Source organism: Cuculus canorus, chromosome 15 (assembly GCF_017976375.1).
Source record: "Cuculus canorus isolate bCucCan1 chromosome 15, bCucCan1.pri, whole genome shotgun sequence".
Lineage (NCBI taxonomy): Eukaryota > Metazoa > Chordata > Aves > Cuculiformes > Cuculidae > Cuculus > Cuculus canorus.
Genome location: NC_071415.1, coordinates 10,611,911 through 10,639,419, shown reverse-complemented (window position 1 = coordinate 10,639,419; position 27,509 = coordinate 10,611,911). Strand labels below are relative to the sequence as shown.

Genomic DNA, 27,509 nt, shown 5'->3' with positions numbered 1-27,509 from the left:
GATAAGTCTCTTTACGGCAAAACTGCCAGGTGCTAAAAGACTTTTTAATTTAGGAGAGAAAGACAGATCAATGCCAAGCATCTGGAAGCTGAACCCAGAGTAAATCCAATTAAAAATCAGGCAATGCTGCAAGCAGAACAAGCTATGAAGTGATGGATTATTCATTCCAGGATGAATTCAAGGGAGGGGGAATCCAACAGATCCTTCTAGCACTATATCTGTTGATGATGAACATGTCTATCCAGCTTCTGGGAGCATGCTCACCTCATTGCAAAAGCAAGGCCAGGAGTTTGGCTAAATGCAAAGTCCCCTTGCACGTGATGGAGAAGGATAACCCACAAGTCCTACTGGGTAAGTTGCACCATTTTATGCTTGGAGGCATTAATAACCCAAAACTAGCAGCCAACTCCATGGAAACCAACTGGTACTCAGTGACAAGTTCTCCTGTTGCTATAGGAACAGGGCCCAAACAAATAAAAATTACCTATAATTTTTCCTCCCCAAAGTTCTCCCACATTGCATTTCCATAGCAACTAATTAGCTCATTAGTGATCTGAACCAAACCAGTGGACTGGTGGAAGTGCCCAGCTGCCATGCCCAGCTCTGTCCTCTTTCACAGTTAGCTGAGAAGAGCCTTTAAGATAGTTTATACTGGGATTAAGAGGAAAGGCTTGAGCACAAGGAGTTCGGTATCTCAGGGCTGGATGTCTTCATGCCTTCCTCATGATATCTCTGACATAAATACCACTCAGTCTCTTCTATTTCTAGCTGTTACCTTACACCTCAGTTTCTTGACCTCATTGCTTCCTTTCCAGACTCCCCCCATGTCTCCTCCAGGCTCAGCCTTGGTCTGTTTGACAGGTGCATGACTTTGCAATGTTCTCTCATTCTTCTGGCCATGTTATTCAGATCTTTTCATAGAATCATATGTTGAGGTTGTAAGGGACCTTAAAGATAACCTAGTACTAATTTTATGGCTCATTCCTATCTTCCACGTCGAGCTCACAAACTTCACCTGCAAGGTCCTTGCAGCTCTATTTCTTTTCTTATTTACACTCTACAACTACATCTTCCTCTGGCATTTTACCATCCTGGGTATCTTCCATCTTCAAGTCATAGTGGAGTGTTTTTCAGCTGCTTCCAGTTAAGTTCCACTGGTCTGAGCCCTGGGGAAGCTACTACTCAACTCCACTTGGCCAAACCAGTGCCAGTCATGCTGGTCACAAGAGACCCACCACTGCCTTATTTAAAGTAGCAATGGATGCTACTATCACCTTCATGGCCAAGGAAAGACTATAGCTTTGATGTCTTGTGACTAGAAGGATGCATTGGATCATCCTCTCTTGAAGCTACTACTCAACTCCACTTGGCCAAACCAGTGCCAGTCATGCTGGTCGCAAGAGACCCACCACTGCCTTATTTAAAGTAGCAATGGATGCTACTATCACCTTCATGGCCAAGGAAAGACTATAGCTTTGATGTCTTGTGACTAGAAAGATGCATTGGATCATCCTCTCTTGATTTCAAGACATCCTGGACACAAGGTGACCAGGCTGGATGAGGCTATGAGCAACCTCATCTAGTGGAAACTGTCCCTGCCCATGGAAGCGGAGTCAGAACCGGCTGATCTCTAAGGTCCCTTCCAACACAAACCATTCCATGGTTCTATGATTCACACCCCATCACTGCCTGTTCGGCAGAGTTCGGGCTGAGCAGCTGGAGCCAGGCTGGATGGCAGAAGCGTCTGGGTGCTGTCCTGCCCGAGCTCAGCAGCCACAGGCAATGACTGATGACGGAGCAGTCGGGTGTTAATAATTCGACAAGGAAAATAAATTGTTAAAAATACAAAGTGGAAGAATTGCTGTTGACAAGTGTTGTTGTAATTAACACAAACAAGTGCATCCAAGGAGATTGAATGCATTAAACCACCATTGCATGCCCACAGAGAGGAGACGCTACCTTCAATTAGTGCCACAAACTTTGGAAAACAAAGATCAAGACTGATTTCCTTCACAGGAGTAGAAATCCCCAGAAATCCCCTGGCTTGCAGCCACAGGGAAACACAGCCCAGGTCTTCTTGGGTTTTGTTTCGTATGATTTGAATATTTTGGCACCTCTCAAGGATTAAGTTATGAAAATAAGGTATAAAGGGGAAAACCAATCAGCAACAAAAGGCAAGTAACTGAGACTCTCTGAAACCCGCAGCCTTGAGTCTGGCACCTTAACTACAAAAAACCCCAAAGGAGTCAGCTGGATTCAAGGAAGAACAGATTTTCTCCCTGAATTTGCCCCTTCTCTATTTTTTCCCCAGGTTTTGTGACACTTTCTGGTACAACCTCTGCTCATAGGCTCTGAAATACAGCAAATCCTTTTCCATGCCATCCTCTTCACCAGGCTGCAGGGGTGCATCTCCCACTCAGGGCAGGTAGCAGGAATGGCCCTTCCCCCCAACTCCATGGCTGACCACCAGCCAGGGCAGAGGTGGCAGCAGGAGTCAAGAGCAGGAGCCTGGAGAAGATATGGCCCCCATTGCACGAGCGGCCAGCATTTGGAGTCCTCAAAAGGAGGAATACAATTGTAATATTGATGGTTTCTTCTTCCCACTCTAGGATCCACCTGGGGTCATTTTCAGATGCTTGTTAACATTTTTACACCTTCTGTTTGTTCCACTGGTCTGAAGCTCCATATTAAATCTGAATATACTCTATACCATGTCATTCCCATATGTTAGACGTTATTACTTTGTTCTCCTTGTTACCCCCAAACCCATTCTTTTTTCGCTCTAGGTCTGCATGTCCTCCACTGACCATTGTCAAATTGTTTGTAGTTGTGAGATCTCTGCTGCTCATCCTGGGACCCAAGTCGCACCATCCCATGGCTCCACTTCTCACATCTCTACTTTCACAGCACGACTACATTTCTCTATTCCACATCATTATGTTAGTCTAAAACAAAGATCTCATTCTACATTAAATAAATGCTTGCTACTCATCTCTGTATAAAACTAGGGCTGTACCACACAAACAGAAGTGAAAGAAATCATCCATAGGTACCTGCCTAGAAAAACACACAGTTAAAGAGGTAAAGCAAAGCCATGAGAGGTCAAGAAAAGTCCAGAGACAACAAGTCCACCAAGCCTCAATCCTGAGATCTTGCAAACTCAGTGCAAGGCTTATGCCTTCATGCAATGGCAGCACCATACTACAGGGCTGCAGGTATCAGAGGTTGTACTGTGGAGCCCCATGTTCTCCAAATGCCATGGGGTGAGCAGCACCAGCACCCTGGGGTGGCCACGGATGTGTTCCTTCAATGGCTCACTGAAGAAGTCAAGGTCAGAATGGAGGATTATTATTTTCCCCCCAACTTTGGGGATAAATGCCCAGCATCTCAGGCAAGGGACTGCAGCCCCACTTGGGATCTCTGATGCCTTCACTGCTGCATCCAAGCCACTGCCTGTGACCCAGGGTTGGAGGACAGGCAGCCAGCTCGCTCTTTCCTGCCTGCTTCATTACCTCCAAAATTACACACACAATAAACATCCAATTAAACACTTGCTGACAGAAAGGCATCTGGAACAGTGAGAAGCACAGATCTATGAGAAATAATCCCCCCAATCCAGGGGCTCTGCTTCCAGTTGAATTCATGTAAATCACACATGAACTGCCGTAATTAATCACTGCCATTGGCGGTTGCAAGTGTGAGGGTGTGAGAATAGCAGACAGGGCAGCCACGCAGGGGGGAAAGAGAGCAAACCCCATACCCAGGCACAGACACCAGCAAATCAGGATCAGACCAAGCCAGGTACCACGTGCTGGAGCAGCAGTGGTGGAGGACGCTGGAGGTGTCCCCAACAGCCCCCGGCTGCAGCGAGATGGAGCCACCTCAGGGCTTTGCCAAGCAAATTGGGGTTTTTTAACCTGAAACAACACAAGTTGTCTGGTTACATCCCCATTGAGACATGCAGTAAATTCACCTAGCCTCAAAACACGATCTGATCTCAGGATGGGTGGAACCCAACTCCCATATAGCTTCTCTGGTGTCTTGTAGGGACTAAGCTGCACAACACAAGCACAGGCACACAAGCCCATCTCGCCTCCCTCCTCCACCAGCCCCGTCTCCATGTCACCCATGGGAATCTGATTATCAGCAAGATCTCTGCCGCCGTCAGATATGATCAAAACCGCAATTCAATTATATTTGATTGGATTGAAAGCTGAGGGTTTTGAAGAGACAGGCACGTACTCCCAGAATTGGATGCCATCCCCTGGCAAAGCGGGCTGAGATCTGCAGGATGGTCACCCCTCGGTGAAGGGAAAGCCAGGACGCAGCCCTGGCCCCAGAATGAACTCCATCCCTTGGGGCCAGGAGCCTTTGCCAGTTTACGCATCCTGGATAGAGTAAGGTGAGCCCAAGCCTCGCAGAGATGCTTTTAATTCTTTCTCATCTTTTGAAATCAAATAAAATTCTGAAGGAGAAACTTTGTCATCTGAGAAACAGATGTGAAAAAAACCAAACATGCCTGGAGATGAAAGGGAATTCTAGATGGGTATTTCATCTCTTGCTCTTGTAACAAACATGAAAACAAAACAAAACCAAAAAAAAAAGAAACAGAAAAAAAATCCCAGACACTGTTAATGAGCTTTGCATTTAAATGTGGCACCAATGTCACCGCTCAGACTGTTCCTTCAAGATCCCACGTATCAGCTCATACCAGGCAATGGGCATGGGGCAGCCCATCAGAGCAAATATTGGTGCAGATTAAATTTCACTAGTGTTTACTAAATAAAACATTCATTTTGAGAAATCAGGAAAAAGTTTGTTAAATATTTTAGTAGATCTGGTCTCCTCTTCCCCACCCTTATACGGACTTACAAAATGTTTTGCATATTTATTTTAGCATGCACTAGATTTATTTAAAAATAGCATCACCAGCACTGGAAACAGCCCACTTGCTTTTCATCTAGATCTTTGCATTGAATCAATGAATCCAAAATTAAACAAGGTTGGATGAACTAAATCTATACAAGGACCTATTTGTTGATCAATACAGAAATGGATGCCCAAGATCTCTCTATTGTGTGAAATATGGGGACTTATGAGAAATTGCTTTTGTTATTACATTAAAAAAAAATCAGATTTAATCTCCCCACATAAAAAAATTATTTATTGGAGAGATGCTTTCTCCTAAATAATTCATGCTGGTTGTATAGTACCAGAAGAAGGAAGACTCATGTCTTCCATTCCTAATGAGAGGGAAAAAGACCTCTAATATTTTTCTCAGATTCAGCACAAGGAGCACAAGGAGTTGGCTTCAAGACGGTGCACATCACCACTACAGGGAAGCCGACTCCTCTAAAACACAAAGAGAAACCCCAACACGCAGCATAAGGAGATAGAGCTTCAGACACGTCTGGAGGCCAAACTCGGATCACCAGGAAGAGGCACCTGGCTTTGGCGTTGAGGCTTAGGGATGACAATGGTAACCAAGCAGCCAGAACCCATATGACAGACGGAAGAAGGATCTCCTGAAGAAGCCACCTCAACATGGCCATAATATAAATCCAACCTCCACCGTCTGTGGCTGGATGGCTTTTCCAAAACAGGTTGGAGGTGCGGCCACCCTGGACCAGCTCCGTCACCAAAGCGGAGCTGGAAGAAGATCAAAAGTCAACCCAGACCCCCGGGGGACATGAGCCACAAAAGTCAGTGGAAATCTCTCTTAGCCCAAAACGGGAACAGGGTCAGGGCTGAAGAACATGGATTCAGGAAAAAGAAAAAAAGATGACTGGTCTTTTAGTCCATCTTGGGTACAAAACTCGGGGCTGGCTTTGGGGACTGCCTTGCATGGCCACGTGCTCAGCCAGGTCCCTCTCTTCTAAGCTCAATTTATCCATTGAGGGCTGTACATGCTCTGAATAAATCTGCAAATCAGATGCTTCTGTGAATGAAAAATGCATGTGCCAGTAAATTGGAAGTGAAATAATACATCTGTTGTCAGCACTTTTTTTTTTTTCCTTTTCCACAAGTTTCACTAAGAAGAGACATATCATCTCTGATAAAGTTAACACCACCCAGCTCACTAATTGTTCCCGACACTTCCCAGTTGCTTTGATGATGGATCGCTGCAGAAACACCAGCCCCAGGCAGGCAGGGAGGGATAAAGTCACCTCTTTGGGCTATTTCTGGAAGAAAACAGAATGGAACTGCAGAGCCCATGCCAGGGAACAGTCCTGACCTGTGGCAAGACTGAGGACACAGGGGTGGCAGAGGTGTTCCAGGAGCCCTGCAAGGTGCCAGCGCTGGATTCGCACCCTGCAGTGCTGCAGCTGGCTCCCAGTGTGCAAGTGCATGAATGAAAGGAGAAATGAGAAATAACTGACCCTGGCTGGACACACCACGGATTCCAGGGGCAAACACAGCTCCAGGAACAATCTCAGCTCCAGCTCCCCCCATCACCTCCATCCACCTGCTTCCTTCAGTCCTCCTTCAGACCAGGCACTTGGCAAACCCAAAGCAAACTCCATCTGGATACATCGTTCTCTCCCACAGGTGTGGGCACTCAAGTTCTTTGCATCCCCATAGGCAGGGAGTCCACAGTGTGAAGGAAGCAGAGGGACCAGGTGCTCCGTTTCCACTCACACCTCAGATGATTTCAGCCCTCCCATGGGCAAAGTAAGTGTTGGCGTAGCAGCAAGCTCTGCTCAGCATCACCTTGAGATACCTGCAGAAGGCAGGTGGGGTCATGACAACACCAATGCTCCCTGCCGCTGCGTGAGCCCTGTCCTGTCCCCATGCTGTCCCAATCTTGTCCCTACATGGTCAGCAATCAGTTTAGCAGCTTGTAAAACACCCGAGCACGCAGCAGAGAGGCAACAGCTGCTTCCCGCTGGCCCAGATCGAGGATTTTAATTAAGGAGAAGATTTGGGGGAATAAAGGGGACGATCCCTCCCAAAGCTGTAATTAAAGAAACTCAGGGCAAGGCAGGACGATGAGAAAGGACACGTCCTGCTGCTGATGGGGCTCAGCTCAGGAGGGCAGTGGAGATGCCCACCACGACCTTGTGGTGCTGGCATAGCCCCCTTCCCAAAGCGAAGAATCCACACACACGCAGGTGATGGACGCTGCCCTGTGCCCACAGAAACAACCTTACAGTCTTCACTGAGGTCCCACAGACCTCCCGCAAGATTCACTAAGCACAGAGCGAGCAGACATTCCAACCTAGTTAAAAATACATCAAACCCAAATCCCTATTGATTTGGCTCTGAGTTACGGCAAAGGTTTGCTGGGCTGGTGAAGCAGGAGGGTCCTCATGGGATTCAATCCCAATCTCAATGTCTCCAAGATGAAAGGGACCAGATCGGAGCTCAGGAGACCGCTGTGGCCCTTAAAAGGTGGGAGCCTTCACTGCCAGACCCACAGAGCCTTTCTGAGCTGTTTGGAGAGGCGCCCGCTCCACAGGCCAACCACCTTCCCAAAAAACAGCAGAGCTCGTCATTCAGTGTGTGCCCACTCTCCAGGAAAAGCACTGTATCAACAAGGTTCTGCAGAGAGCAGCATCCTGTCAGGACAGGTGACCAAGGGCACCAGATCTCCCACTCTGTCTCCAGCAGGATGGGGGTGCCTGGCTGCGGAAGGTCCAAGAGCTGCACCGGTTCCCCATGTCTCTCCATCAGCTGCCAAGCTGCACAGCCCGTGCCACCAGCCCACTCAGAGTTGGTGCCAGAAACAAGCATTTTTTCCTCTTTATTTAGCTCTTTGTATGTCTCATCGGCCCTGGAGGAGCAGATCAATGCTGTGGGCAACATATGCTCCCTCAAACCCCTTTATCCTAGTAGGAGAGGCTGCATGGCCTCCTCCAATACTTCACAATCCTCCAGACTTCAGCAAGAAGGCACACAGGCAGCCCCAGAGAGGGCAACAGCATCTGTCCTAGTCCTGTCTGCTGCTTGGGGTACAGCCTCCAGCCCTCTGCACGTGGGTTAGACTCTGGAGATGGCTCTCCTAGCTCAGGAAGCTCCAATACTGCTCAGGAGAACCCTTGCGAAACGGGGCCACAGGGACAGTCCCTCCTGATCACCAGGGAGGAGAAAAAGCTGATGGGGCATCACCAGCCCTGATGCTACACATCCCTGTGTAGTTGTTTGGTGCAAACCAATCTTCCTCACAACAAGGAGGGAACACCATGACTGCTACCCCACGTGCACCTTCTTCCCAAGCTTCTGCTTCGCTTCTTTAATAGATGGGAAAGGGAAGAATGCAGCCAACCTGCCGGGCCAGCCAGCAGCTCAGCACACGGTAGTGAGCAGGGAGGGGAGCTGCCGTGAGAATCTGATAGCAGGAAGAAACCCATGAAACATCTTTCCAAACAATGAGAGCCAACCCTTAGCGACGATGGCCACAGGAGCCAGATGGAACCCCTGACCCAGAAGCACTGCAGGAACCAGGGTCTACTCCATGGATTTGTGAGTAGATGTGGCCGTGTCCAGGGCTGCAGGTTCCCCATCACATTAGGGGTCAGGAAATGCAGTGACAAAGACACAGCAACAGTTCTTTGTAAGGAGAAAGAGCCCTCTGGTGAGGCATGGAGCAAAGCAATAGACCCTGGCACGTGGGAGCCACAGCATGAGTCTCCAAGAAACAACAATGGAGTGGGAAGACCACCTGGAGGTGCAGCTCCCCAAGAAGCACTGCAGCTACTCTGACACCTCATTCTGGCAGAGCCTTATGAGCCATCAGCACCCCTGCATCCTCCTGGCTTACCTCAGGCTCCCAAAATTGCACCTGACAACAATGCCCATCACTCCAGCGCGGTTTTGCTGGGTTGCTTTTTGCTCCCTGAGCTATGCAGCACCAGCCGGTATCGATTCAGGTGAGGCAGCACTGCATTCGCATGGCAGCTGCTGTGTATTTACACAGCGATTATGAGCCCTGTCAGGGAGGAGAGGCAAAGAGTATCCCTGGGGCTCCCATTCCCAGGGCTAAGGGTAGCTGCACATGAGCTAAGCACCTCAGCCCACCAGCAAGAGCTCACTAGGCACAGTTTCCATTGCACAGTCACATCCCTGGGGTACCTTCAAGCTCATTCAACAGCTTCTGCTCGCTGACATTGAACGGAACCTGTTGCAGCAGGTGATATTCTGCAGGGCCTTTGCAGAGGGTCGAGATGACCTATGAAACACTGAATGAATTGCCTCACTGAGCCGGAGCAGTGACGCTCGGAGAAGCCCTGCACACAGTGCACGCCTCATGGTATTTGGGGCAGCTTCAGACCCAAGCTGGAGCTTTTGCCTGAAACCTTGGATTTTATTTATGAAATCTTAGCCTCCGTGAGGAAAAAAAAAAGAGATAGAAGTGGCCCTGAGCAGGGAATGACACCAAGGAAAATACAACTGGTATCAAGGTAACTACTTTGGCTTATCGAGGTTCCTGTCTCCTCCACTCTCAGATGTAAATTAAGTGCAAAAGCCACCCTGGCTCACCAGGCTTCTCCGCAGCCCTCTGCCCACGTGCCTGCAGCACTCGCCGCCGGCGTCTGGAAATAAACAGCCTGTTCCAGCACCACTTGGTATTTCAAGAAAGGTTAACGCAGCATGTGAAGGGCCAGAGCCACCACTCACAGGGGCTGGAAAGCCTCCAGGCAAACTTGCTGGAGGAACAGGGCTCCCTGCATGGGAGGTGACCTCCTCAGCCCCCCTAAAGTGTTCGCTTCAACCTGCAATATTTTCAGGCTTTGTACTCTGAAGGTTTCCTTCTCCCACCCCCACATTTCCCCACCAGCATTGCCACCTCTGAAAAAGCAGCAGAAGTTTCCAGCCAAGAGGGAAAGCAGGGGGTCTGCATTTGCTGCGCGAGGCAGGAGTTTTGCCCATCCTTTGGGGAAGCAGAAAATCACCCTAGTTTTACTGCACCCCAGCAACAGGGAGCTGCCATCGGCCTTGGTACGAGTCCCATGGCTGTGTAAATACACACTGCGGCTGGATTTGCAAACCAGGCTGCTGGGACAGACAGAAAAGGTTTGGAGATGCTTTATTCAAGCCAGCGGTGAAAGCAGAGCAAAGCTTAGAAACTCACATCCAGGCACGACCGGTTATCAGGGGAAACAGCAAGGACACCAAAGCACCTGGAAACCCATGCTTAAACCAGGGTTTGAGCTCTCCTCACCCCAAAAGCCACCTACCCTTCTGTTTGGAGAGAGGAGCTGGGAAGCATCCGCAGCAGCTCACCGTGAGCAGCAAAGAACTTCACCCAAGCGCACCTTGCTTAACCCCTTCCCTCTCTCACGGGCTGCACCAGGCCCTTCGAGTGCCAGCTGAAACGATTTTAAAGCCTCTGGGCCAGGAAAGGCTGATCCATATTCCTGAGGTCTCATTGGCATTCTGCAGGTTCAGCTCATTAGCACCTGGGTGCTACACGAGCAGGAGTTGGAAGGTTCTGGGCGAGACAGCTATTAGGGGAGGACTGAACACATCTCGTACAAACGAACGGCCTGTGTGAACTCTCTAATTTATGCTATCGATCCAGAAGGTGCCCACAGGCCGGCTGAACTAAAAAAAAAAACAAAAAAAACCTGCCCTAGATACACTCTCAGCCACCTTCGGAAAAAGAAGAAAAATTAGGCAAAATAAATAACCTGCAGCCCCAGGAAACCGGCTGCATCATCCCACCCTCTGCTGATGCTATTAGCCAGCCCTCCTCCACAAACAGTTCTTGAGGAACGGCGTGAGCTCCGGCTCGGAAGCTCCTGGAGAGACCCACCAGCCCAGCAAAGGACCAGTGTGACCAGTACAAGTACCCATGCTGCACTGGGAGAGCACGTTTGGGGGGTCTGCCCTCCCTAGAGAGACCCTGCTCCCCACAACTGCTGCTCAGCAAGGGGCAGGGAAAGCCATTGGCCCTTAAATTGAGGAGTCCTGGTGGTCCCAGCGTCTTCTCCCTGTGTTGGATGGGCTGAGATTTCCCTTCTCTGCAGCAAGGGCTGTGTCCTCCTTGCCCAACTTTGCGCTCTGCCTGTTTACGCCTTGTGATAGACCACAGGGAAGTCACTGGGCAGAAATAACCTCTTTTTTGCCTGTATTTGAGACAAACAGGGGGGAAAAAAAAACACCAAACCACAATTGCTCCTAACAAGGCAACTCAAAGTGATGAATTTTCCGCTTCTCCTGAAGTTCTTTCCTCGCAGGCACTGATGCATTTTTAATGGGTCTCGATGTAGCTATTAAGCTGGTAATTGAAACGGGGAGTGGTCCAGCTCGGCCCCAGCCCCACAGCAGGTCAAACCCCTCGGAGAGCGTTCCCCACACCATGTGTGTGGGCCAGGAGGGGTTCCTAAGTTCTGTGCTCGCCCACAGCATCCCTGACTGAGCTCGGTCCCATCTGCAGGCACAGCATCACCACCGAGTTCCTGGTGCTTGAGGAGGAACCCAATGTCCCTGGCCTGATCCTGCCTGACAGGGAAAATATGTGAGGAGGGAGCCATTCCCTTTCTCCCCATCCATTTACATGAGGGGTGAAATAACACAGCCGCTGCTAAACCTGATGGGGTCTTGGGGGGGGACATAATTGCTGGAGGGGGGGGGGTGTCTCAGGGGGGCAAAGAAGGGTAGGGAGGTGCTTGGGGGGCACAGCAGGGTGAGGGATGCTTGGGGAGCACAGCAGGCTGGGGTGCTCAGAGGGGGACAGAGCAGGGTAGAGGGTGTATGGGGGAGCGTACAGCACTCTGGGGTGTTTGGGGGGACACAGCAGGCTGGGAGGTTCCCTGGGGTGGCACAACAGGGTAAAGAGGGGTGTAAGGGGCGGTGGGGAGTATACAGCAGGCTGGGGGGGTGCTCAGAGGGGCACAGCAGGCAGGGGGTGCAGGGGAGGCACAGCAGAATCGGGGTTCTGGAAGGGACAGAGGAGGCTGGGGGGCACAGCAGGCGGAGGGGTTTGGGGGCCACAGCAGAATGGGGGGCTCAGGGGAGCACAGCAGAATGGGGGGCTCAGGGGGGTACGGCAGAATGTGGGGAGCACAGCAGAATGGGGAGGCACAGCAGAATGGGGGATTCTGGGGGGCACAGCAGGATGGGGGGAGCACAGCAGAACGGAGGGCTCAGGGGGGCACAGCAGGCTGGGATGTGCTTGGGGGGCACAGCAGAGGGGGGGAAGCACAGCAGAATGGGGGGCTCAGGGGGGCACAGCAGGCTGGGATGTGCTCGAGGGACACGGCAGAATGGGGGCTCGGGGGGCACAGCAGCGGGGAGGGAGCTCGGCGAGGGCTGATCCCCGCCGCCGGCCGAGCCGCTGCCTCCCCCTGGTGGCCAAGGGCCGCCCCTGCCGCCCTGGGGACCCCCCGGGACACCGACCCCCCTCACCCCTGGGACACAGACCCTGCTGTGCTCCTGCCCCAGGCACCAAAACCTCGCCCCTACCCCTGGCATCCCTCCAGGATACACCCCCTACTGCTCCAGGCACCCAAACCCTGTCCCCCCCACCCCTGGGACCCTGCAGGGTCACACACCCAACTGTGCTTCTGCCCAAGGCACCCAGACTTTGTCTCCCCCCACCCCTGGGACCCTCCCTGGGCATGCACCCCCAACCCTAGAACCCTTCTGGGGCACACACGGTGCCATGCTCCTGCCCAAGGCACCCAAACCTTGCCCCAACCCCTGGGACCCCTCCACGCTACACATCCCAGGCACCCAAACCCTGCCCCCCCCCACCCCTGGGATCCCCCCAGGATACTCACTCCACTCTTCCAGGCACCCAAACCCTGGCCCCCCCACCCCTGGGATCCCCCCCCAGGATACTCACCCCACTCTTCCAGGCACCCAAACCCTGCCCCCTCCCACCCCTGGGATCCCCCCAGGATACACACCCCACTCTTCCAGGCACCCAAACCCTGTCCCCCCCACCCCTGGGACACAGACCCTGCTTTGCTCCTGCCCCAGGCACCCCCTCCAGCCCTGAGACCCCCCCCAGCCCCTGCCCAGCGCAGGGAGAAGCGGAATGCCCTGGCATCGCTTCCCAGGGTGCTGCTCCAGAGGTGTCAGCTCGCAGAACCCCCAAAGCAGCATCACCCCACGGTCCAAGGAGAAAGCACGCTGGCAGCAGGAGTCCATGCCAAGGTGCTGCCCCCGACATCCCTTCAGTACTGACACCAACAGTGATGCTCAAACAGCAACAAAAAAGGCGACAAGAAGCGGGTTTGAGGGCGAATTTTATTGAACACAATGGGTTTAATGGGTACAGACCGTTCTCAGAAATACAAGGCTGGAGGGATTTCCACTGTGAGACAAAATCCTCATCCATCTTAAAGCCAAGCTGGTTGCCCCAAAGCTGCCTTTCCCCCCTCTCCCCACGGCAGAGGGGATCAGCAGGACAGGAAAGCGCAGGACGCGAAGAGGGACAGGTAAGACCCTGTTAAATGAAGCGAACAGTGTTGTGGTTGCCTCTTGAGCAAAGCCATGCTTCATTCGTAGGGTCTCAAGCCTGTCCCACAAGCACCTCCCAGTGTTCAAAAGGGCAGGCGCTCCCTTTCCCCAAAACACAAGAATCAGGACTTTCTCCAGGAGGAGAAATGCAGCCAAAAAAAAAGAACCATGCATAAAATAATAATAAAAAAATCATCATTCCCCAAAGCACCAAGAAAGGCGAGAGAAAGGAAGTGGCAAAGGGTCAAAACAAGGAGAGAAGGGAAAAAAACAGAAGCTCAATGTCAAAACAAGAACAATCCAAAGTAACCAATGATGAAAAAAAAAATACAATTGTACATCTGAGCTGCAAATCAAACCAATCAGGCGACAGGCGTGCTCGTGGAGAGCACCGGGCAGTTTGCAGAGCGGGGCTGAAGAGGGAAAACATCAGTCACTTCTTTCTTTTACATGGAGTGGTTGGGAGGAGGGGTCAGGGCAACCCACAGCCCAACAGGGTTTGTGCAGCTCAGCCTGGGCTGGTTCTCACAGGGCTTGTGGACTCAGAAAAAAAGGAATAAGAGCGGTGATGGGGAAAAGCACTGCTGCAAGATGCCCTGGCATGAATGACTGAAAACCATTTGCCCTGAAGCAGCTTCCCCTGGGAAGGGCTTGCAGGAATAGGTGGTGCCAAGCAGCCCTGTTCCCAGGCAGAGGGGCCCCAGCGCCGCTTTGAACCTGGGGCCGCAAAAGCGATGAGCGATGAATGTAGGGGGACATCATTCTTCATCAAGTGGGGGACCCCAAACGCTGGAAACGCACCCTGAAATCCAAACCTCCAGGGCATGTATTCCAGGAAAAACGTTTTTAAAAGATTCAGTTAAAAAATAGATGCATTTCTTCTAAAAAAAAAAAAAAAAAGTCTTAGGCTAGGGTGTCTTCTAGCAACCCCTTCCCCACCACCCCAAATTGAGCCAGAAAAATCCTAGCCACTCCACCAAATCTGCTGGCCACGTAGACATTCACACATTCATCATTGATTTAAAAATATACAATATATATATATTGCACACACATACACAGACACACAAATATATATTAGAAAAGGAAACAAAAATCCCTCTGAAAACTCAATCTATTAAAAAAAACAACAAAATCCACAGCCGGTGCGTTTATCCCGTGATCATGTACAGTAGAAGACAGAAATCCCTTTTGCTCCCATAGCTCCTTGCAGAGCGCTCAGGCTGGGAGAGTGGGGAAACACATCAGGTTTTCACAGTGGATTTGTTAGCGGAGAAGGAACTGCTCCTCCCTCCTCCCACACAGAAGGGCTTTAATTTATAGCAAGGTAGACTAAAACTAGGAAACATGTTACAAGGTCCATTATATATAGACATAAAATGTACAACTGTCGGCAGCCCCCGTGCGAATCACTGGGGTTTTGATCTTGGCTAACACCTCGGGCGGGCGGCTGGAGGGTTCAAAGGTGGTTTGGGGCAACAGGGGTGCAAATACGGCCTCTGGAACGATTGGATGTCACAGTGCAAGGTCTTAAACGAACTCCAGGTTGGAAGGGAGATGGAGCAACATCTTCTCCAGGAGCCAGGCGAAAGGCATTTGATGCCCAGAGGGAGGATGCATCCTCTAAGGGCTGGGAGGGAGAGAGGCAGCGCCCAGGGACCTGCTTGTCTCTCCATCACCCTGTGCCACGTGGGGAAGGGAGCACTGTGTGCTGGATGAAGTCCCGTGGGCAGGCGCGGGTCGCAGCTTGTGTCAAGGTGGGCTCATTGAAAAATGCATTTTCTTCCCCCCAGGGAGCAGCGTATCAACTGAGGGAGTGGGATGCCCGGCCTGGGGCTGCCTCAAAGGGTCATTACAATGTCAAGCCAGGCATTAAAACAGACTCTGGTGTGAACAGCAGCATGCCCAGGGAGCCCCACAGCCCCCTGAAAAGCTGCATAGGCTCCTGGGGGCAGAGAGCCAGGCACAAAGGGCAGGCGAGCAAGACCAGACTCTGGGGAAGCAGCTTCGGGCAGGCAGCGGAGAAGAGTGGGGCAAGCCCAGCAGCATTTTTTTTTCTCTCTGCCTTCCCCAGGCATCAAAAAACAAAACCCCCTTGTGCTGTGCACCAGGTTTCTGGGGAGGGGAGATGCCCTCTGGCATCCTCTGTCCTGGCCCTGCTCAGGCACCACAGGCATGAACCTCTCCCCATGAGGAATAAGCTGGCTTCAGCAAGGAAATCCCCAGCCTTCAGTCTCCATGGCTTATTAGTTGGAAAGGTGTTGGCTTCCAAAGGCTCATCCTGGAGGGTTTTGTTTACAGGGCAAAGGGAAAAGAGATTGCAAGGCCGGATGGGGCCAAAGATGCCCATGGGTTGGGGAAGTGTGATTTGTGCAAACCACTATTAATTCGAGTCCCCATTCGCTCTTCTGTGGAGAAGTCAGGATGGAGGGGACTGCACGAAGCCGTGACGTTTGAGTTAGGAGTCTTCCCCGAGGATCTCTGTCACAAAGGAAGCCATGTCAGTCTCTTTGGTATCGTGTAAGGTGAAGAAAGGGTGTTCCTGCCAACAGACATCAAAAGACAACATCAGCTGATACCCAAGGACAGAGAAGCCCAAGAGTAGTCCCTGAGGGATGCCCCACAGCTGGCGAGGTGCTGGGGGAGAGGTAGAAAGCAACCTCCTCCCCTGGCCCCACAAATGCCATCCTTTAGCTTAAAGATTAACTAATGCTTTCAGGTTTGGTGTTTCTAGGTTCAACCCCAGCTGGACAGCCCATCTTGGCAGCTGTACTACCAACATTTGAGGTCTGAACTCCCCAAAAGCACATAGGACAGAGGGAGAAAAACCTAGAAACCCTGACCTTAACACTCCTGAAATCAACACACTCTTCCACCTTAGACACTCTACACTCCTCCCAGTCCGTGCCTGAAAAATCACCCACATGTCCTGTTCTTCCATTTTCCCAGCACTTGCTGGATCATCCCATCGACTTTTGAAACATGCTGCGATAAAGACCAGCAGAAATGGCTTCGCACTTACCATAAGTTCTAAATAGTTCATTCGCTCAGCGGGGTTCTTCCTTAAGCTGTAAGACAAAAAAATGGGAGAGAGAAGGCTCTAGGATCTTTTTATTTTATTATGTGTTCTATGACAAGGGATCTCCCCTCCCTAACCAACATGATATCCTTCTTATGGGCAGCACCTATTCCTCTCCCTCCTTGGCCAAGCAGGTTTGAACCACCGGTAAAGCAGCCAACTAGGAATGGCCAACTCAAGCCAAACAGCTTGCTGCAGTCTGCCACACACGAACCAGAGCAAATGGGGAGGAAAAGAAACGGTTTCCCACCATCTCTAGGGCAGGCAGATCATCTCGAGGCTCAGTGAGCTCACCTCTGCCTGGCGGCTCCAAGGAGCAGACAGGGAGCAGAGGGACACCCCAAGTGGAGCAGCTACGTCGTGCCCACAAAACCACAAAGCAGCTTTCACCCAGAGCCAGATGCCGACACAGGTTTGTTCTCGTTTCATTGCCACTTTGACAGAAATCACCGAAATTTCAGCAGCAATGACATCAAAAGGAGAAGAGAAACCTCTGTGCCTTCCAATCAGCCTGGGTGAGTCAAGCTGAGAGCAAAACCAGTTCAGGCAGCGCTTCCTGCTGTGGCCGAGCACCAGCCTGGGCACGGTGAGGTAGAGAGCAATGGGCTCCGAAAGGATAACAAACCCAGCATCACGCTTTGCTCCAGCCCCCATGGATCACGGCTCCCCTTCAGCTAGGCTGGAAGAAGCCACCAGTCCCTGCCAGAGACTCACCACTGTGCCGTGAAGTCTACAAACTCCTTGGAGAAGCGATCGGTGGGCAGCTGGGGTGAAGGCTCCTCCACAACTTGCTTGAGCTGTTGGAATGGTGTCCCCCAGGATTCGTATGGGAAGCGAAGAATGGCCAGTTCAATCTGAGGATGGAGACAGGCAGACGTGAGGCACCAGGACAAACACAGCCCCTGCAGCCTGCCTATCTCAGCCCCTGCAGCCAGCTCGGATTCAAAATGAAAAACCTCTCTCCCTACAAACCATTTTCAATTTGGGTCACATCACTTTTTTTTCTTTTTAAATACAAAGACCCAGAGGACAAAAATACTTCCTTTTGAGACTGGCTCAGCATATTAATGCATTTACAGGAAGCCACAAAAGATATGTAAAACGGGATCATTTTAAAAGATAATAATAACAGCACACCATTTCTGCACCAGCTTCCGAACCACTTTGCACTCCATCAGCCACCCTCTGGGTCTCAGACTAGTACTGTATGAGCTGGACACAAAAATAAATCCACAAAACCAAGAAAAACTAAGTGCTAGGACATCACTTAGGAAGATCTCTGCCAAACCACCTCCAACACTGGGTCCTTCCTACAAGCCACCTGTGTTCTGTCACCCATTCAAGCAGGAAAACACCAGTCTCAGCTCTTGGGCAATTGCTTCATGACAGGCAGCAGAACCTCCAGACCCGTCTGGCAGGGTAGAACAGGATGGGATGGAATGGGAGGAATGAGAAACCTGAAAGGATGCAGGACAGAGCCAGGGACCCCCACCTGCATCTGGCTCGGGCCTGGGGAGCTCTGCTCCTGCTGCTGGAAAACTGAATGAAGCCACCAGCTTCATTCAACACTAGAAAGGCCTGGATTAGCCCTGCAACAAAACAGCCCTAAAATCAGCTGTTCTGAAAGCAATGAAACCCCTTCAGAAAGCAAAAAAACACAGGAAGCCAGTCCAGGAGGAAGACATTAGAGGGAGTCAGACAGGTCGGGGCTCTGTTCAGCTGCAGGCTGGCAGGCTTTCAGCAAGGTCCATGCTCCCATCCAGCTTTGGAAAGGTTAAGAGATTTCATCATCCAAGCAATCTCCCATCCCAGAGCTTCCTGTATCTGGGAAGGAAAGCCAGAGCTGATTACATTTCCAGCCAGCCCAGCTCTGCCCTGCACTGGCATGGGCACGCCAAGGAGAGGGGCTTGGGTTTGGCACTGTGGACAACACCAGCTGCGGAAGAGGGAATATTAGCCAAGAGAGCTCTGCAGCGCACACAAAACACAGGGATGCAGCACCCAAAACAAGTCGCAGCTAACAGGGCGCAAGAAAAATTCCTGAAAATAATCTACCCGCAGAGATACAGTCTCCTGGAAAGCGAGAGACGCATTCCCAGGCAGCATCCCCTTCGAGCCAACAGCTGGGATTTCCTTTGTCCTCTGGCGCCAGAAGATTTCAGCTGCTTTCTGCAAGAACCATTTCGTGCCGGAGGTAGATAAACTATCCTGAGCAGCTGCGATTTTGGAACTGAAAGTATTTCCCCTTCCTGTTGGCTGCTCTGAGCTACCCTGCAGGCAGGACTTGCTGCAAACCCTGCAGAGCACACCTTGCTGCGGCAGAGCGGGCGAACTCACCCCGGTCCTCCTGCAAGGCTCTGCTAACGGGACACAGGGTGCACGCAGGAAAGCTGTGACCCAGCTGCTGCAAACCCTGCCCCACTGACTACCTCTCCAGCCAGCACACGGGGAACTGCACAGCAATTAAAAGCCAGACTCCTGGATGCCCAACGAAGCCCCGTCACCCAGATATTGCCCCTTGGGAGTCTGCCATCCACACCAACACGGTTCAGAGCTAACTGGAGCTATTTGGAGCTGGCATCATACACAAGGAGCTCTGCGAAACCAAGCAGAGGGGTACAAGGGATCCAGCAGGAGCATGTAAGAAGGGAGAAGGGGAAAGAGAAGGGGCAGAATATGGATTATCTTGGGGCAAGCTGGCCAGCCGACTCGGCAAGAGCTGCAGCAGTGTCCCAGCTCACAGCTCCCTGCCCCCGGGTGAGGTACTGCTGTGTGCACAGGGCGGCAGCACCACCCTGTGCCCTGGGTAATTCATCTCATGCCCTGAGCTATCACACTTAGAATTTAGCCCCGCTTGGTGGGCATCCATCCAGGGGTGAAGCCCCCTCATGCTCACAGCCCCGCCAGTACAGACCCCATCGAAGCCCCAGGGCAGAAAGGTGTCAGTTCAGGCCCTCAGCATGTTACCATTGTGATCCCAAGACTCCAGACATCTGACTTCACGTTGTAGCCCTTCTGGTTCAGCTCAGGGTTTATTCTTTCTGGCTGTAACAGCAAAATAGAAGATATTACAATTCTCATTTTCCCAGTGCAATTCCCACAAAGCAAATCTCTGGCTCAAAACCCAGGCTGGGTGTATTTCCTTGGCTTGTGCCCCCATGGAGGCAGGGTGTGAGGTTAAATGGAGCACCGATTGCTCCACACAACCCACATCAACTCCCCCCATCCAACTCCTGAGAGAGAGTTGTACTATCCCTGCAGCACGATCCCTGTCCCAGGAGCAAAAGCTACCCACGTGGATGCCACGGATGGTAAAGTGAAACCCACACTGACTTAAGGATGAAACAAAAAGATCCTGCAAACCTCAGCATTTTCTAGCCAACAAGAAGCAGCCCTTCCAACCTTCAGAACCAACATCAGCCTATCTTTTACCCTTCTGCAAATGGATGGTGGCAGAGGAAGAGTCTGCTGTGGGATTAACACACACAGCAGGGCTTACAGGGAGGGTAATCCCATCTTTTGAGGGCTCTGCTGAGTCAGGACACCCAGAGCGCTCTGAAGCACTTTCTGCCTCAGGACAGAGGTGAACCAAGACTGATTTCTAAGGAGCAATTTGAATCAAGGTGGCTGGCTCAGGTCCAACAGGAGCACACTTACAGCCATGTAGGGTTTGCAGCCGGCATCCATGGTCTTCGCAACTGAGTCCACCAAGTAGCCACTGATCCCAAAATCACACATTTTCACGTGTCCCTCCTTGTTGATCAGCACATTGGAAGGTTTCACATCTAAAAGAGAACACGAGCAGGCGGATTGGGCCTTTGCAGAGGTATCACAGAGGCTGAGACAAGATGGACAATACCCCACCGACATGGGAGGGGAGCAGCTGAGCCCTAACACAAGGGAAGGGAGACAAAATCCCACCAGTCTTTCATTTCAATAAAAAAATGCTCATAGGTAATGCTATAACCATGCCTCCAGGCAGAACGGGGCTCCTCTCTAACAACGCAGGTCAAAAGGTTGAAATGAAACGCTGAGGAGTTAATGCCCAGCTCCTCAAGAGAGATTTATGTGCCAAAAACAGCTTGAAATGCTCGGCTCTACCAAGATCTGAAGACACCTTGTCTCGTGCCCACCATGATCTGCCCACAACTACACAAGGACGAAAAACATGATCGGAGTGTTACAATTCCCTTCTGTCATTTGCAAGGTCTCCTTCAGCCCCAACCTTGCTAGAACTATTTAGCCAGGACAGTTTCGGGATTATGTCCCTGAGAGCTGCCTTCAAGGTACCTCTGCACTCAGAGACAGAGATGTTCATAAAAATACAGGCAGCGAGGAATTCAGTTATTATAGTAGAGCCTTCATCTGGAAAGGAAGATGAGAACACCATCATGCAAGCAGATGCATGAAGGATACATCTCAGGAATAGGCCTTGAACATCTAGATATGTCCACCATGGTCTAAAGTACCTTAAGACCCCACTGTAGGCATCCCAGAGGGACACATCATGTATCTCCTGGGAAGGAGTCCTCACATAACTGACTGCAAAGCTACATGTCATGCTGATCCCATCCAGCACCTACCTCTATGGATTACGGACAGTTTACTGTGCAGATGTTCCAGAGCTCGTACAATCTGGGATAAAACAGAGCAAAATAGTATTCATTAGTCACACACAGCACCACCCTTCCACTGCTAGCACTCGCTTCCACACGCCACAGGCCTCAAACAGAGAACTCCAGTGGGCTGAGGGATGCACAGAACCATGTAAGAACCCAAGAGGCACTCACAGACACAGCCATTTTCCCCAAAATATCTTCAGGGATGGTTTTCTTCTTCTCCAAAACTTTCTTGTAGAATTTGTCTAGGGAGGTGTCCATGAGCTCCATGCAGATCCACACATCACCCTGTGGATGGAGAGAAAGCAGCTAAGAGGGAACTCCCTGGAAACCCCCAGGAGCTGAAGGGAGTGGTGGGGACAAACAGACACTTCCCCTTCCACACAGGGCAAGCCAAGGTCCCTGTTGCACAGCCACTATTGGCCACATCACTAGCACATGGGCTCCACGCTGGATAACAATGGACACAGATGTCCAAGTACCACCAGAACTACCTGGAATGTCCCCCCTTTGAGGGTCTACCCAAAGCCAGTATGTGCCATGGACAATGTACATGGGCATCTGCCATGGAAGTGAGGAATGAGACCTGGTCAACCCTGCATGACAGAGGCACGCCTTTGATTTTAAGTTACAGCTGCACGTCAAAGAGCCCAGCTGGGCTGAGGAAAGCAGAGTGGTTTGGGACAGTGTACTGCCTTCAGTGGAATCACATAGGTGCTAAGTGGCCCACAGCCCACCAGCTATCCACCAGCCCCATACCTCACGGAAGAGGGCTCCATAGAAGGTGACGGTGTAGAAGCAGTCAACTGTCCTCATGGAGATGTCCAAGTCCATCAATAACCTCTTCTGCTCCTGAGTGTTAACAGTCGCCCGAATCCTCTGAGACAAATATGAAAGAGGGATTTGATTAGATGAGAACACCACGATCCCTCGGGCTGACTCAGAGGACCTGAGGTTCTGAGCCCAGGGCAAGTGTTTTGGGCTTATTTGGGGCTTATTTTGTGGCCAGTAGCATCCCAAGAGATGCTCAGATTCCCTCTTCCAGACAGCATCTTAGTGAATGAAACTCTTGGGCAAGCTTTGCAGTGGATGCAGGATCAGGTCAGCAGCCTGGACAGACACCGACATCCAAACCTGGCACTATCTATCTGCAGGCACCAAGTCCAGCTTTCGGAGCCTGCTGACCAACCCCACAGCGTCCAGCTGACCAATCCCACAGACCCTCCAACAGCCAAGCCACACCAGGGATACCATTGGCTGCCAAACGGAGACAAATCCACAACGAGTGGAGTTCAGCAGAGTCTCCACTCGCTTGGAGCTGCACATCCTGACCCCTGCGTCCCTCAGCAAGCAGCTGTCCTCACCTTCACGGCCATGATGGTGCCACTCTGTGCATGCCGCACTTTCTCCACCACACCATAGGCCCCACGGCCCAGCTCCGAAATTGTCACCAGGTCATCAGCTTCCACCTCAAAGTTCTTTAGGAAGAGAGACAAAAGAATCAGACATCAGCAAGCTTATCACCAAGGACATCGGCAGAGGTCCAATTCTTGCAGCTCATTCATGCAGAGTATTTCCAAACAGCAGCACCTACAGGATCCCACCAGCCCGGAGGCACCACGCTTAGAGGAGATGGGTGTATTTTTTCCTCTGTTGAACCAGATCCCAAACCCTCTCACCCCGTACTCAGCAGGGCTCATTTAATCCCCCTTCTGCAACTAGAGATCAGGACTTTCATCCTTTAAGCCAGGGCATGCTGCCACTGGAAAGGGCACCAAAGGTTGGTGCCTCTCTGCCCGCTCAGGATTACCCACACACGGGTATTTCAGAGCTTGCTGAACAGCTTGCAGGATACCAACAGCTCCCATGCCAACATGGGCAGCAGTCAGAAGCTTCTGCCACAGCTCCAAATCCTCGTGCATAGCCAGGGATCCCTCACCTTGTCCCACACCCCCAAGAGAGCATCAGTCATGAAAACATCTACACATGTAATAACACCTTTGCTTGTGCAAAGTGCCTCTTAGAGCATCTCTGGGATGGGGCATGCAGCAACTCCGCAATGCAATTCCTAAACTGGGGAGTTCAAATAGGTTTTACTGGCTTTTCATACTTTCTCCCACCATCAGAAAGCAGCCAACAAGGCAAAACGTGAGTTAGCACTGAGGAAGAAACTCGTGTGAGCGCATCTACCCAAGTCTCACCCCAAGCTAGGAAAAACCCATCTCCAATGCTCAGACAAGCAAGTGCCCCGTGCAGCAGGGAGGCAGTGAGCTCCCGTGCAACCCACGCACAAGTTTCCCTAAAGACGCCTTACCCTGTAATTGCCTGCTCTGCTGGGCAGGGCACAAACTGTCTGAGTGAGACATGGGCTATTTTTGGATGCTGCGTTCATCGCTTCTTCTAAGTCACAGGCCTTCTTTTAGCCAGGCTTTAGCCAGCGTCCAGTTTTCCTCCGCTCTCAGGGAACAAAAATATAATACCAGGATGCCAAATTGTCCCAGCAGCCACAAAGGCAGCCGGGGTGGGAAACATGCACGGCACGGTGCCAGATACTGTGCCTGCGAGCTACACCCAGAGCAAAGAGGAAACAGCCTTTGGCATTAAGAAGCCAAGCTGGCAGATGTGGCTGCCGGGCTCATGGCCAGCAAGCTCCCCTCGGTGCTGGCCACGGCGCAGCCAGCAGCACCCAGCTCCGCAGCACCTTCCTGCCAGCTCCAGCTCCATTTATTTGAGGCAGATGTGCGTGGCAGGCAGCCGAGGCAGGGAGCAAGAGAGGTCTGAGCTTGAGCTCAGCGGTGAGCTATGCGCTGCCCAGCACAGGAAGGTGTCAGCCCTTTCCTGACCAGGATGGTGGATCCAGAAGAGAGAAGAGCAGGGCTAAGGGGGATGCATCCACGCCCCGACCATGCTGCCCAGGCAGCAGTGCAGGCTCGCAGCTCCTGGGAGGGCCTCCAGGAAGGATCTGGTGGTGCTTTTCAGGACATGTGATTTACAACTGTTCCAGGTTATTGTTGGGTTTTTTCCTGGCATTTATCCTAAGGCTTCCCCAGAAGCTAGCGGTTCCCAGCACCCTCCAGGAATCAGCATCACCCTGCCCGGCAACAAAAGGTGATGCACTGACAGAGCTGGCTGTCCCTCTCTCGCCCCATGCCCTGGGAGGGTCTAAGCTAATAATGGGGGGACAGGGCATCACTTGCATGGATCTGATGGACCAAAAGTTATCATCCACCCCCACAGCCCAATGCTGACCTTCTGCCCAAGCGCTCTGCTCCATCCCACACTGTTACTCCAAAAATACCTGGACCAGACCCCTCCTGCAAACACTGGTGCAGGCAAAACAGGGAAGGAAGCGAACCTAGAGAGCTTCCCCTAAGCTACAGCACTCTCCTGTTGCACACGCCATGCCCAGGCTGTAACAGAGAGCATCTCTCCCCACGCTATTAACACACACGACACAATGGCCAGAAAACAACCCAGGCAATGGGGCCGTTCCCTGGACCCAGCCAAAGCTTCCTCTCCTCTCTCCTCTCTCATCTGTCTCTGAACTCCAAAACCTGCACCAAGGCAGAGAGGCCCAAATTCCACCAGCAAAGCCACCTCCCAGCCTGGAAGGTAGACAGCTGATACAGGGACTGATCCAATGCACCGCATGGTATTTTTAGCTCACTTGCAAACAGCCCTCTGCAGCCCCAGGAGAGCCCAGAACAAGAGACTGAAGTAAAAGAGAGACAGTGGCTATTTCTAGCAGTGGTTTTCATCAGATCACTAGGAAAGGCTTTGGAGAGCTTCGTGTCCAGCTTCTCCTGGGCCACGGGCAGTAACAGGGCCCTGCAGGTCAGCAGGACAAAGGGAGCTTTGTTTGGGGCAGCTGGAGCACAGTGAGGCCATCCTGACTTAGGGTGGGTGGGTTGGGTCAATGCATTCAGGCCAAAGCGGCTGGTGGGGCTGTGAAGGGACCACTGTGATCTCCCACTACGGATAAAACTGCACAGTCAGCCTTAGTTGCCACCCACCTGCCTTGCAGGGACTGCTCGCCGGCAGCAGACACCAGCCAGCGCACGCACAGGCTCACAGACGAGCAGGCTTGCAGGCAGCGTGGTGTGTTCTGCACCCTGACAGTCACTGCTCTAAAATCACAGTGATGCCCCACTGCTCCACAGGGATACACAGTCCCATTGCGGGATGTCTCATCCCTGCAAAGATACATCCCATGAGGCTGCACCAGGATGGCACCTTCCTTCTCATGGGCTGTTCTGGAATCTTAAGATCTGATTTGACAGGTTGTCAGGCATGATCCATAAAACTCCTCATACAAAGGGCAAGTAAAATTGGAAGCAAGCAAAAAAAAACCAACACATTGATACGTACTTTATCTCCAATAGTAATGAACGCTCTGGAGTCCAAGTTCCTTGGGGGCCTGCAAGAAAAGAGAGAGAGTCAGGGAGAACTCCAGATTCATTCACTCTCTTGGCCAGAGCCAGGTTTCGTGTTCCTTCAAGCACTTTCAACCACTGCTTTCCACTGTGCCTTGTTGTTGTGGGTTCAAACCAGCCCCCTCCAAACACTCACAAATGCTTTAATCGTGCCAGTAACACCTCAGCCTACGCCCACACCCACGAGGCGCTCACTGCACACAGGCAGCGAGAACCCCAGAGAGACAGCATCAAACCAACAGGCTACAAAACCATCCCTGCTCAGGAGCCTGAGGAACTGAGACCGACGGGATGAAATGTTTCTGTGGTGGAGCCGCTCAGCTGTCATGTTCTGACAGGCAGGTGTTGTAACAGGGCAGCCACGTAGCCCGAAACGCACGCTGAGGGAACAACAGGTAATTCCTCACCCGTGAGTCATTTGTGTACACTCACAGGCTTGTTTCAGGCAGCATGGCAGGCAGAGCAGGCGGCACTTCAGTGTCACGCTTTGCACAACACCACATAGGCAAAAGTCTTCCTTTATGGCTTCTTTCCTCATTGCTGCCCACTTCCCATTATGGGCAGCACGGTGCTTTCAGAACCAATACAAGCGTTTTGTCCCTTGTGCCTCGCTTCTCTGCTCTCCCTGTCCCCTGGAACCTTCTAGGAGTGGAGATCACCCAACTGGTTTAGCCTCCCAATTCCCAGAGCAATACGGCAACCGCTGGCTTCAAGGAAGTACTTCAGGCTCACAGTAAAAGCTTTGCGCTGCGCAAATATTTGCACTGCAGCTTGAAAAGTGCAGAGAAAAGGAGTTGTGGATAGCTCGTACCAGCTTTTGCAGGAGTGCTCTGGGCGTGCAAGCGCCCCTCAAACTCTGGTGCGATGCCTTCTCCTGGGGTAATTCAAACACTTTATGGAGCAGAGTCAGATGCACTCGTGGGGGAAGGAGGTGGCTGTTGCATGCAAGGGTTGGCGTGTGCATGCGAAGCTGCATAGCATTAATGGGGGGGTTCCTCTGGCTCCCCCTCCAGCATACCTGCCCTATCTGTCTGGATTTTAGGCAGTGATATTTCCCTCACAGAGATTTCACTGCTCTCCTGGAGGTGTAAGGGTCTTTAGAAAAGGTTTTTTGAACAAACAAGTCTCAGCCGTGGAAATCTAACTCAAGGTGTTCTGGAAGAGCAATTTAAGCCCTCTGCTCTTTGTCAAACCAAGTGCCACTACCCTGGGCTCTCTCTCATAGCATAAGAAGCATCAGCAACAGGGCAGAGAGAAATTCCAGTGCCCTGAGATACTGCTGGGCACCAGCAGGGGCACTGAGTGGCACAACACCACCAGATGTACACACCCTCCTTGCACCAAGGTGGGGAGCTGCAAACAGCTCCAACCAGCCCTGATGTACAGGTCGCAGGGAGGATGCCTTGCCATGCAAAGCATTCCCCAGCTCTCATCCTCCTGCTCCTGCTATAGCCCAGCTGCCACCACCCCTTCTCTTCTCCTGCACTAATAACCTTGCCCTCTTCTTCCCTTGGGTAGATTTGCTCTCTCCACCATGTCCTCGTCCTTTGACATTGGCACAGTCATGGCAGAACTACTGAAAACAGACAACCAGCAGTCTCCAAAATATTGCCTTTCAGTCATTTCAAACCAAATAGGCACCTCCCAGGGAGACACACACTATGTAAGTGTCTGCATACGCACATGAAGGAGTCTGTCCTTCCTTCTCAATACCTACAAGGCAGAGATTAAGAGAAAAAATTAACCGTCCTGATTTTGTATAGCCTACACAGGCCATTCCCCTTGACACAGCACGGAATGCAGCTCTGGAGAACTGCAGCTGGCTTTAAGCAGCAGAGACACTTACGTTGTGTTGGCAACGGGCTGCTTGATGGGGACACATGTTATCCTCAGATCCCGTTTCTTCTTGCTTTTCACTGGAAGAGAAGATGCACACATGAGCAATCGGCATTTTTACTTTTCTTCCTT

General features: G+C 51.6%; 1 protein-coding gene across 4 annotated transcripts in view; it reads right to left on the bottom strand.

Annotated features, from left to right (window-relative positions):
- Positions 1-13,180: 13,180 nt before the first annotated feature.
- MAP2K3 (mitogen-activated protein kinase kinase 3) overlaps positions 13,181-27,509 on the bottom strand; it is a 34,288-nt gene continuing 19,959 nt past the window's right edge. For all 4 annotated transcript variants that reach the window (XM_054080601.1, XM_054080602.1, XM_054080600.1 and 1 more), the window contains exons 3-13: positions 27,388-27,457; positions 25,477-25,525; positions 22,473-22,586; positions 21,868-21,987; positions 21,280-21,396; positions 21,073-21,124; positions 20,147-20,274; positions 19,457-19,534; positions 17,204-17,343; positions 16,433-16,478; positions 13,181-15,952 (exon numbers count right to left, since the gene is read on the bottom strand). In XM_054080601.1, coding sequence (XP_053936576.1) covers positions 15,869-15,952; positions 16,433-16,478; positions 17,204-17,343; positions 19,457-19,534; positions 20,147-20,274; positions 21,073-21,124; positions 21,280-21,396; positions 21,868-21,987; positions 22,473-22,586; positions 25,477-25,525; positions 27,388-27,457 — 998 coding nt within the window. In that variant the 3' untranslated portion in view covers positions 13,181-15,868. The remainder of the gene's footprint in view (positions 15,953-16,432; positions 16,479-17,203; positions 17,344-19,456; positions 19,535-20,146; positions 20,275-21,072; positions 21,125-21,279; positions 21,397-21,867; positions 21,988-22,472; positions 22,587-25,476; positions 25,526-27,387; positions 27,458-27,509) is intronic.